Here is a 12,602-nt window from a genome sequence, read left to right as displayed (position 1 = left end):
GTGAGTCGGCTCAAGCTCCGTTTATATCGGTTTGAAGGCATTGAGTATAAAAGAGTTGAAAGAAAGTTGGAAATCCTTCTTTCAATCCTTCACATTATGTAAATGTTCAGATCTTCGATAGATCTTGACTTGTTTATGTGGAAATCGGTTAGATTTGAGCCATTCATGGTGGATTGAGGCCAACACATGGTGTTCTTGAAGAACACCATGATGACATCATCCTTGAATGCTTAGATCTTGATGATTTCACGGTTAGAAATCAAGATTTGAAAGATAGAAAGGTGTAGAAGCGTGTATTGATCAGGAAAGTACAAGATTTAAGGTGAAAACTTACCGGAAATGGAATTAATCTGAGAAAAAGAGGAGGAGCACGAGCTGGTTGGTCAGAGCTTTCCAAAAGTGGAAAGGATGACAATGATAGCCCTATTTATAGGCTCCAAAAGAGGAAAGGGCTGGCCGATCGGCCAGGCATCCCGATCGGACAGCCTGCTCGATCGGACAGTCCGTCCGATCGGCTGGGCTGTTCGATCGGCTGACAGCCTGATCGATCAACAGCCTGGTTCGAGTGTTCGGTGCGATGATTTCCGATATTTCGATTTCGATTGAAGACGAGCACGATAGAGTTTCCTATTCAAATTACTTTCAGTCCCAACTACTATATCTAACATACAATCTCCTATGATTCACCCTATCCTTACGTTACCATTCGTCGTAGTTCTATTTCGATTGTATTCGATTTGAGTTTCGAGTTTCGATTCGAGTTTCGATTGATTCGATTGATCACCACACAAAACATAAGGTAACACGCACAGGTAACACATAAGGCACACACACGTATACAACAACCAAGGGTCGCATAATTCGAGATTCGAGTTCGGTGATAGTTAGATCGGTTTGATTACTGATTAGTTAACTTAATCGCATTGTTACTTCCTACTATTCACAGTCGTAAATCGGTTCGCGTTGATAAAACATCCAATTACTTCGATTCTTCCTGATTACAACACTCACTCCACATAATACAAATAAAAATCGAAAATAGACTATCTATAGTCAAAGAAAGTCAAAGCTGTCTTGGACATTGACTTTGACTTTGACATTCGAAAACACGGGGTGTTACAGCTGGTCCCGGTCTTAGTAGCGGAAACGTAACCTTTTATAGTGACTTAATCCTGTGACATATGTTTAATAAGTTCAGACGTCAACTTATGCTTATGAGTTCATGAATAGTTTTATATCAATTATTTCATAACATAACCCCTTTTCCTTTCCGTTCCCTCATGCTTTACTTTTCACAACATTACTCGATTCATTTATGGAACTCGCACTTGGATTTACATACTGCCAACACATAGGTATGAGTGTGTTTTACTATTGGGCCACCCGAATGGGTAGGATGCATAATTGTTTCCCTAGCTTCGACACGTTGTTAAGTATCATGGATCTCGAATAGGTATGAGCATGTCGTACTACTAGGTCACCCGAATTGGGTGGGTGCATTGCTGTTTCCCCAACAACAACCCATGCGAACTACCACGCGTGTGATGGGGGAGTTGTCCATCAAGAGTCTGAATGGACATACCAAGATACGAGAAAACAACAGCAATAAGATGATCAATCACTAATTGCGTGATCGATAAAAAGTTCTTGGCTAAACCAAGAACCACAAGCACATGTATAAGAGTAAGAGTATGATTAGATAAATGAAGTAAGGCAGTGCCAATGTGAGAAATAGTAAGAGCCATACCATTGCCTACAACAACTCGCTCAGAGCCGGTTGAGGGAGCAACATTGAATCCAATAGTAGAATCAGCGGTCGTATGTGTAGTGGCACGCAAATCGGGTATCCTAGAATCAACGTGTTCACATATACTCGATGAATCAGCCATCAATCCAAAATGAGGAGAAGTCACGTGACTGACTGTGCCCAAAATAGACGATCGAGTAGGCCCAAAATTAGACATTTCATTATCTAAATTTAGGCGTGAGCCCAAAACAGATGGCTGATCTAAAACACACAACTTATCCAAAAACAACTTTGGGCCCAAAATCAAAAGGGGTTTATTGTTGGGCCTATGAAGATGTATGCCGTTGTCCAAAAGTTTGAGAACTATCAGTCACAAAATCAATTACGGGTGATGTAACCCTAGAAGTAGAGGTCACCGTATTACCACTGCCACCATAACTTCGTCGTTGACCACCATTGTTGCCTTCTTAACCACCATTAAACTGTTCACCATGAGCTTGCAAACAACCACCACTGCATTGATTTTTAATAGCTTTATGTTCAATTCTCTTCCATAACTCAGACGAAGAATTAGATCCCTGTGCTAAATACAATAGAGATGAAGACGGCGTTGCAGTGATGAGGTATACACATAATCATCAGATTGTTCCCAAATAACACGTTCATCATATCCAATTGTAGGAATAGGAATTTGTTGATTAAAAAATTTCAACAATCCAAGAGTGTTAAGTACAGTAAGTATTTCAAGTAATTATCTTATGTAAGCTTTATTGGAACAAAATTTATAATGTACGACAGATTATCAGATGGATTTGATCCAGAATTCAAATTATTAATACTAGTAGATGAAGAAATATCCATGAGAGAACAGAGAAAAATATGTATCAGAGCAGATGAGTAATACTCGGAAAGGAAAAAGAAGTGGCCGGAAACCTAACAGTTTAGCCGAAGATGAAGATGAATTGCCAGAATTTTGACCGGAGATCTAAGAGTCTTGCCAAAACCGTTACTACCTTGCCTGTGCAGAAAGCTCTGATACCATAAAGAAGTATCAGATGCTGCAAAGGTATTTTCTTGTATATTGAAGTGTTAATCCAAATCATACATATACACACCTCTATTATAGCACACAATACAACTAACTACCAATTTACCTAGCACTCTTAACTAATCCAAGTGTCATAACTTCCTCTATACAACTATAACATGTATATACACTCTAATAAAACCAATCGCCCAACGGCCCACTATGATAAAACCTCTCGCTCACACATGACATTGTGATAGTTACTAAGGGAGGAAGGGGCACTCAAGGGTAAGTACCCTAGCCCCGACCAACCATCACTCGCCACATCAAGTGCTCAAAAGATTCATTAACTAGTAAGTGGTGGCGACGCCTACCATGCCACAAACTTAATTTTTTTATTATTTTTTTAATTTGATCAAATGGGTATAACGGTCAAAAAAAAGCATGGAAGAACACAAATGTGGAGCGGGTACCAGTATTGGCCAAACGAACCCGCCCAACCTACCCTTGGGGTGGTGGTGGCGTGCTGGCATGCATACTTACCCTCAATGCCCTACCCGAAAAGTGACTCGTATCCCTAACTATATGATGATTCTAGAACCTTGTCACATGGTTGATTCAAAACTAACTTTTATTAATTAACTAGTAAATTTCCCCACACGATGCAACGGGTCAAAATGTAAAGTAACTCGGATTTGTGTAGTAAAGATCTGAATCGTTTCTCAACAAAGGTTACATTAAAACGTAGATAAATTGAAGATGTACATAAAAATAAGCACGAAAACGTAGTATATATGAACCCGACTAATTTGCCAAAGAAATTTACGTCGAACACCAACCTGAACTTATACCGACACGTACATAAAAATAAGTAAAAAAAAATATGTTTTTAAGTTAAAAATGGTACCGCGAGTTGTGGTGGGTCCGAAGCGTAAAGCAAGTCAAATTTGTAAAACAAAATTTATACCAAAACGTAGATTAATTGAAAACGTACAACAATAAAAAAAATCAAAAAAAAAATATTATATCTGAGTCTACCCATTTTCAAAGAAATATAATCAACTTGAATTTATATGATTCGTACCTAAATATAAGCACGTGAACAATGATTATAAATTTTCTAGAAAATTAAAGGGTTGTAAGTGGCACTTTCTGAATACATATTATCTACAATTAAATATGTTATTTTAGTTTGTCTTATCTTTATCTTACTTTCACTGTAGACAATATTTCTATACAAGTAAGATAAATATTAGATAAATGTGACACAAAAAGTAAGACGTAACATGTGAGTTCATGTTTTATGTAAAACCACGAATTTTGGAGCTACATGAGAGCTCCTTCAGCCACACATTTAGTACGTTTTTGCAACTTGTAAATGAGACAAAGGAAAAGGCTACTACCAAAAACCATGTCCTCCTTTTTATATCATGTCACGGGAACATACTACGGATAATTATCACTTAATTAGATAAACCATTTTATTTTTTATGTATCTTATTATAGAATAACTATTTTCTTTTATCGAAATATAAAATTAGAGATGAGTGCATCATTATTCTAAGCAAACCCGTGATGAATAAGGTCAAGTATGACAGCAAACGTCTCATAAAAGACTCACGAGATCACTCTATAACATTCTACTAGTATTATCTTAGTACCGTACTTTACATATATAATATTATATGTAAATAGTCAGGTAAGGTACATGAATTTCTAGACGTATATTTAGATATATGATAATTATGTGCATAGTTTTGTTCCACTGTAGTTTTAAAACTTATGCAACACATGACCCCATCAATGAATACACATATACAGTGGCGTAGCTACATAAAAGGGTACGGGTTCGGTTGAACCTGTACCGAAAAAACTTTTGGTGTTATATATATGTGTATTTTGACTTCGCATCCGTAGAAATTTCAACATCGAACCCGTAGAAAAAGCCAAAACTTCACAAAATTATAATCGCGGTTATAATTATAACCCGTGAACTGTTCTCAGGGAACCCGACCAGATGGGTATAAAAAACTGTATAATGTGTAAACTAATAATGTAGGACCAGAGAGTCCTCACACCACATATCCAAAATGCATGCAAGTTGTGCCTTTTGTTTCTCTATATAAACCAATCATGGTTACACCAAAAAAACATACCAATACACAAAGAGTACAAGTAAGAATCATCAAAGAAACCTTATGGAGTCCTACACAAAGTTAGTCATTGTAGCCATTGTTCTAGTTGCAACCCTCGTAACCGAACCCATGGCTACAAATGGCTACAAAATATGTGGGGTGACCACAGATGGTCTTAAGACCTGCCAGCCAGCAGTTGCAAAAAATGTGGATCCTCTTCCGTCACCAACACCGGATTGTTGTGCAGCCCTCGGGGACGCTGATATGCCTTGTTTTTGCAAGTATGAGGACATGTTGGGTAATTTTAACATTGACCCGAAGCACGCCATGGAGCTACCCGCAAAATGCCAGCTAAAAAAATGGAGTAATTTCCATTGCTAGATCAAGATTTAATGTCCTTTGCTTGTCTTTATTATATGTCGTTGTTTAGTTTATGTACGGTGGTGTTTTGTGTCTTGTTTATTGTTCGCATGCTCGTGCGGCAGGCGGTGATCATGGTGGTGGTGGTGTAACTTGTGACTTGAATTCGATATTAATAAGTTTATGTTCTTTATGGTATCCAAAACAAGATTTAAGAAATTGGTCGTTAAAAGATCCATGTTCTATACATTATACAGGAACAAATTTTCCTGGTTATAAATACAAAATATTATAAAATGTAAGCCATTTTCTTGTATTGGTGGTGACTAGTGGGTTACTAGCTTACCAATGCAATCATCAGGTGAAACGCAACTTGATACACTACACACCAAGTGGGACCCTTATATATGCCAGGAGGTCTGTATGTGGGATGACCACCTTTTTCAATTTCCAAAAGAATCTCTGATTGTGTTCTATCATGGTCCTATAAGACGCGTATAGATCTATACGCGACGTCTAAGAAAAAAGACCATTTTACCCTTGTTTTAGGGCATATCCTACACTATATGATACGATAGGATAGGATAGGATATGAAACTATAATACACTATAACTAAGATACTACACGAGACCTATATCATACTATATGATACAATGCTTAACAATGTTTTTTATTTTTTATTTTTTAAAAAATATTTATTATAAAACTTTGCTAAAGGGATAAATATTTTATTAAAATGTTTGTAAAAAAACCTTTATATACGCCGCTTCTGTGTTGCAAAATACATATATTTTTCGTGTATAGTTTGTACAGTTTTCGAGTCCATTTGCGCCGTTTTTAGGTGGAATGTGTATATTACTGATTAGTTTGTGTTTTCTAAGTCTTCGGGTGATGAAGACAACTGAAAAGGGAGAAAAAACGAGCCATATATTAAAAAACTGAGTACCGGAACGCATTCAGGAGACCGAGAGTTGAACTGGCACAAAAATCGAGGAATAACACCTCATCACGTTGCACGACGAGGGAAATAAAGCCTCATCGCGTGACACGAGGAGGAGTTTGACTGTTGTTGACTTTGTTGTGGTCGCGTCACACAGCCAACATATGTGATGCTCCTCGCATGACGCGAGGAGCTTGTTTTTGAAGAAAGATACGAGTTTTGATCAGGGTTGAGTTATAAAAACATTATAATTGATCATAATCAAAGCAATCCATAACTCTAGACGAATTTGGATATCTTTGGGCGAATTTGGAACTCCCGGAACTCAAAAGTTGAAAATTTTGACGCAAGGAATCGCTACGGTTGAAGATCCAAGACACGAGAACGAAGATAATCGGGCTCAACAGTTTGTTGCATAATATATGTTTGCAGAAAAAGATAAGCGGTTTCTTTACACGTTGCAACATAAATCATGTCGCGACTAGAAAATGTAGCAACAACTTTAACCAAATGTCAACTTAATGAAAGAGGGATACGAACAAAACCCTTTGGAGCAATTCTCTTTGCATCGTTCTGTTTTCTATTATAAAAACAAAATTAAAGCCGGCCGCAATACATAGGAATAAGAGCCTCCTTCACCTTATATACTACTAGATGTAAAACCCGTGTAAAAACACGGGTAGTTGTATACTTTCTTAGTCAACCACCTCACATTGTCTTCTTCACCACCCTCCATTCAAAATGGCAGACTTTGTAGACAGAAATCTGTCCACAGAGGAAATTATAAAAATGGCAGCGGAGATGTTTATAACGTTTTCGACCCAGGAAATCGATGGGTGCACTGTGTTAACACACCCGTATGGATATTCTGCGTTTACGAGCTTAACGATAGATGAGATGAGAGAAGTGGATCTTGTTTTCCAGCTCTTGATCGCGGCCGAAAAAGTTGGTTGGAAACAGTTTGAAACCGCCAGCAAATTCTTGACTCGGTGTGGATGGGTGGCATCAGACTGCGGCACTGCGGTGGAACGGCTGGTATATTATTTATGTGAAGCTTTACAGAAAAGAATCGAAAACGAAACAGGGATACCTGGTCCTGTGAAACTAGAAAAACTGGTGAGTTGTATTATTTTTTGTTCAAACATATGAAAAATAAATATCAAAACATATTTCTGTAGCGAAGAAGCCACAACATATTTTATAACAAAGTCACATATATAAGTTTTTAATAGGGGTAAAACGAAGATGAGTTAGAAATAGTAAGATATACGAAATCATTTATCAAATAATACAAACGGAACGAAGATGAGTTACAAATACAAAATCATTTATCAAATAATACAAACGGCTTAGGCTAGACGGTATGGGACCGTCCAGCATCGTATTTTCAACCTAAATTACACTAAAAAACACTATATTTCCTATCATATTTTCAATTAAATAATAGTTTTTATACCTTTATCATTACCTTTTCTCTCTCCTCCACTCACAACCACTTTCAAAATATATTAAAAAATTATAAGGGGTGAACCGTGTTCTCCAAAATATACAGATAAACAGTAACATTTTCTCTCTCCTTCACTCACAACCATTTTTTATACTATTTATATTATAAAAATTTTACACACATAATTTGATGGATGGATGTAAATACTCTTAGAAGTGATTGTAAGTAGAGGAGAGAGAAAATGTTACTATTCGTCTGGAAATTTGAGGGACGCTGTTCACTCTTTATAATTTTTTAACATATTTTGAAAGTAGTTATGAGTAAAGGAGAGAGAAAAAAGTAATGATAAAAGTATATAAAATACTACTAATTGAAGAAAAGAAAAAAATCTAGTTGTTTTTAGTGAAAATTATAGTGTAAAAAAGATGGAATGGATGCTAAGGGTGAAAGGAGTGGTGCGGGAAACCACTCGGCAAAGGTGTTTGCCGCGCGGCAACACCGCCGCCGGCCACCTTTGCCGCTTGGCAAACCAAACAACTCGGTATACTTTTGCCGAGTGACCAAAGAAGAGAGAGAGGGGGGCAATAATGATTGGAGCATGTTTTTCCGTGCTACGGCGACTGGTGGCGGTGGTTTCCGGTGGCGGTGGTGGTGTTGCTACGGCGGTGGTGAACAGGAGGTGGTGGAACCGGTGGTGATGAACAGGAGGTGGTGGTGGTGAACAGGAGGTGGGGAACCGGTGGTGGTGAACAGGGGGTAGTGGTGGCGAGTGGTGATGGAGGTGGAACCGGTGGTTGTGGAGGTGATAAGGGTGGGTTGATTTTGAGGGTGGTGGTGGTGGTGGAACCGGTGGTGGTGGTGGTGAAGGGGTGTTTAAAGATAAAAAAATAAAAAAAGAATAAAAAAAGTTTGCCACTTTCAAGTGTCTAAACCATTGCCAACACTTTTCAGTAAAGTTTAAACTTTTTACCCTCTCTGACATGGCACTCTCTGATTGGTCCATTTTAAAGTTTGCCACTTTCACCTGTGTAACCACTCCCTTCACCCTAATACCTTGAGTGTACTTATCTTTGTTTTTTCTTTAATATAATATATATTCTTAGAGCACCCCTAATAGCTGATTTTTGGGGGTTGTTTTTTTTGCCATACATTTGTTATTGTGCTGCTCATTTTTCCAACCGGATTTCACTAGATGTTAGTCACTAATTAAACCGGATATCCAATAAAAAATGGGTTAAAGTATAAAAAGCTAATTTCGCTGTGGCTAAAATTTGATGGTTTAAGAGAAACAAATGGAAAAAGTCTTAAATTTGGTTAATTAGGGGTATGATTTTCGAGTATAGATAAGAAAAATAAATTAATAAAAACAAAAGGGGTCTTCCTAATGGCTCCGCCATGTATGCCTAACACAAGTTCTAAATTGCAAGAGTCATCCGGCTCACTTAATCATTGCCCGTAAAAACATGAGCAAAAATAATCTAAAGCTATATGGCTCCGTCACTGGGTTACTATAAACCGGGGTATCCATAAAAAATAACACCATAAGAAAAAGTTTCTAGCTCCGCCACTGCGTGCTAGGGAATGGCATAACCGTGCAATCAGAAATCTTGTTCATTTTGGTTGGTGCTGGCGTTTGGCATGATGGTCCTGGTACTCGGATGACCGGGCACGACCGTGCCAGGGGATGGCGTGACCGTGTCATATCTGGTAGTTTGCTGGAATCATCCGTTTTTGCTTCATTTTGCTCCAAAAGCCTTCGTTTTACTACCGGGCCAAAGCCCGGACCTGCATTTTCACAAACAACTCAAATAAGTACCAAAATGAATGAAAATACAAAGAATTTTCACATGAACGGGGATAAATCTGACGTTAAAAGATATATAAATTCTTATACATCACTACTTATTTTATAATTTCTCATACTTTTTTGTTAGTTAAATAGACTCCTAAAATTTCACATTATTTTACAACTAGCATTCGAATCTCTTTACGTAATACTCAAACGTCAAACATCAAACAGAATAATTCATAATCATTATAATATTTAAATTAAACTAAATATATAAAAGGTGAAAATCTATAAAAAAAACACACATATTATTTTAAAATATTTAAATTGATTATTTAATTTTATGAAGATTAAGAACAATAAATATAGTTTTCTATGCAGCTAAATGATGAAAAATGTAATTTTTAAAGAAACGTATTATCTACCTGTTAACTATAACTTACATTGTTGATTTGAAAGTGCACTTATTGTAATGTTCAAAAGTAACAAATCTAACATTGTTTTATCATAATACTTGGACGATTTTATGGCAATAGACAATACTAAAAAGACGAGAGTTTTGACTATTGATGACAATCTAATTATGTTATTTATACTTAAAAGGAGGGTCTAAAGAACGAAAATCCTCTGGCAATGGGAACGAATTTAACATTCTTGGCATGTCACCAAGCCCTTCCATTTAGTCAACTTTTGCAATTATGTGGCATACAAGCGATCATTGACCAAATAGGGACATCAAGCAAGGTCCACTTAATCGACATCCACATTCGAAGCGGTGTACAATGGACGGCTATGATGCAAGCATTAGTCGAACGAAAATCACCAATCACGCTTCTAAAACTAACCGCGGTTGCAACATTCTCGGATGTCCAAAAGGTAGTGGAAACTGGAAAAAGGTTGGAGAGTTTCGCAAAAGGTTTGAGGCTGCCCTTCTTGTTTAAAGTTCTCATGTTGTCCGACATCACGGAGGTCAAACAAGAACAATTCGAGGTTCGACATGGTGAAGTCGTTGCGGTCTATTGTCAAACTATTCTAAGAACGATGGTCTCGAGGCCCCAAAGATTGGAGAATTTGATGAGATCAATCCAAAAGATAAACCCTTTGGTTATTGTTGTGGGTGAGGTTGAAGCCAATCATAATTCAAATTCTTTTGTGAACCGGTTTACTGAGGCATTGTTCTTTTATGGTGCCCTTTTCGATTGCTTGGAAGCGTGTATGAGCCGAGATGACCCTCATAGAGCTATAGTGGAAGGTGTCCATATCGCTGACGGGTTACAAAACCTTGTGGCAGCTGAGGGAGATGAACGAACTAATAGGAGCGTATATCTCAACACTTGGAGGATATTTTTCACGAGGTTTGGGATGGTAGAGATCGAGTTAAGTGATTTGTGCGTGGTTCAAGCTAACCTCTTGTTGCAACAATTTTCGTGTGCGAGTTCTTGCACGCTTGAGAATAATGGAAAGTGTTTGGTTGTCGGGTGGAAAGGAACTCCATTGCATTCTCTTTCAACGTGGAGATTTGTTCAGGAAAGATGACCACGAAAACGTGTTTGTCGATTAAAGCCATGTGAAGATTCTTGCTCTAAACATGTGACATGAAAATAAAATGATTTAGGACGTTCAAAGTTTTTAAACATTTGTTTATGATGTGAAGAATTTCTATTGGTTTGATGGTCTTTCTGACGTATTTGACTTATTTGATTCTTTCAATCAGTCTACGTTTTAGTTAAGTTTTTTTTTTTTTTTTAATTATTTAATTATTTTTGTTACCGTTTACGTCCCACACCAAGGCCTCCTTTTTAGACGTCAGTGGATGTTTGGTGGTGATTAAAATGTTGGTATTGTTGGTCTTGAAATCAAAATACTTCTTTGCAAGTGGTTTTGCAGTTTATACACACTAAATTACTTGGGGAAACGAAAATGAAGTGTTAAGGTGGTCTTGGAATCTTTGTTTTTGTGTGTGGTTTACCCACACCGGCAAAGAAGTTCACATACAAAACCAAAGTTAAAAATCCACAGCAAATATATCCTTCTTCTTTGTTTGAGCTTACCCCATAAACACCTTCAAGTCATCTATCTTAACAAGTTATGATAACTAGTTATTTTCCACCCGCGCGTTGCGGCGGGACCCGATGACTACAAAAGGTGTGTCAGCAACGACAAACAGATACCGAATATCAAAACATAAATAAAATGATGTGGTAAGAATAGTCACTCCGTGATAAAAAAAACGATTTTAAATAACCTAATATATAATAATAGGACCCACACGTCCTACACGTTGGAAATTCGGTTGTTTTAAGTTCAGTTATTACGGTGCTAACACGTTAAAATATGGCTGAGCTCGGTACCGGTAACGGCAGAGAAAGTACCGATTCAGAAAATCATCGAAATTAGGTACCGGCACCGAAAATGCTCGGTACAATACGGTATGGTAATTAAAGGTAAAAATCAATAAATACAGGTATGATGCTAGACCGGTGTCGAACCGAAAGTAATGATTCTGAAAACGCCAAAAGGTGGGTACCAAATTGGTACCGAAAATGATTTGGTATAGTAAATTTGGTACCGATACGATACCGGTTCGTTTACAGGATTTGATACGATTTGCTCATCAATATTCTAAATATCCAAGTTAATTTTATATGCTACAATTCATTCATTACAGAAAAAGACAAAAAAGAAAGCAGAATAAGTTGTTGTGTATATAAAACCTCATTCAAACGAAATACAGTTTACTTACTGTGTGTATGAAAAGTAATCTAAACGGTGCAATTACTTGCATTGATGCGTTGCTACAGGATTTGATGAGCTCGGTACCAATCGGTACCGAAAATACCGTTACCAAAATCCCCAAAAGTGGGTACCGGTATCGAATATACCTAGTATGGTACGGTTCGGTACCGGTCGGTACTGGTACGACACCGACATTTGAGGGTAAAAACCGGTGAATACCTGTGCAGAACCGGTACCGAAAATACACCGGTTTGGTAAAATTGAGACCGGTACCTATACCCGATACCATTTGCTCATCTCTTAATTATGTTACTATTCATTCCATTCTAATTTTAAATAATTATATATACATATATATTATATATAAGATAATATAATATAATATAATTCTAATTTTAATTTAATAGTAAACTACTCTTC

The 12,602-nt window shown here is 37.2% G+C and overlaps 2 protein-coding genes across 2 annotated transcripts; both read left to right on the top strand.

Annotated features, from left to right (window-relative positions):
- The first annotated feature begins 4,972 nt into the window (after positions 1–4,972).
- LOC110882920 (putative lipid-transfer protein DIR1) lies at positions 4,973–5,290 on the top strand. Its single transcript, XM_022130808.1, has one exon. The coding sequence runs from the start codon at positions 4,973–4,975 to the stop codon at positions 5,288–5,290; it is 318 nt and encodes a 105-aa protein (XP_021986500.1).
- A 1,570-nt stretch (positions 5,291–6,860) lies between these two features.
- Positions 6,861–11,156, top strand: LOC110882919 (DELLA protein RGL1). Its single transcript, XM_035978709.1, has 2 exons — positions 6,861–7,326; positions 10,050–11,156. The coding sequence occupies exons 1-2, from the start codon at positions 6,952–6,954 to the stop codon at positions 10,980–10,982; spliced, it is 1,308 nt and encodes a 435-aa protein (XP_035834602.1). The 5' UTR covers positions 6,861–6,951; the 3' UTR covers positions 10,983–11,156.
- The last annotated feature ends 1,446 nt before the right edge of the window (positions 11,157–12,602 follow it).

The sequence above is a fragment of the Helianthus annuus genome, chromosome 10 (assembly GCF_002127325.2).
Source record: "Helianthus annuus cultivar XRQ/B chromosome 10, HanXRQr2.0-SUNRISE, whole genome shotgun sequence".
NCBI lineage: Eukaryota > Viridiplantae > Streptophyta > Magnoliopsida > Asterales > Asteraceae > Helianthus > Helianthus annuus.
This window is presented reverse-complemented; position numbering and strand designations above follow the sequence as displayed.

Excerpts from the sequence above, each read along its gene's own strand:
- LOC110882920 (XM_022130808.1), top strand. The coding sequence starts at position 4,973 with ATGGAGTCCTACACAAAGTTAGTCATTGTAGCCATTGTTCTAGTTGCA.
- LOC110882919 (XM_035978709.1), top strand. The coding sequence starts at position 6,952 with ATGGCAGACTTTGTAGACAGAAATCTGTCCACAGAGGAAATTATAAAA. Across the intron at positions 7,327-10,049 it reads CTGTGAAACTAGAAAAACTG|GAGGGTCTAAAGAACGAAAA; the intron begins GTGAGTTGTATT and ends TATACTTAAAAG.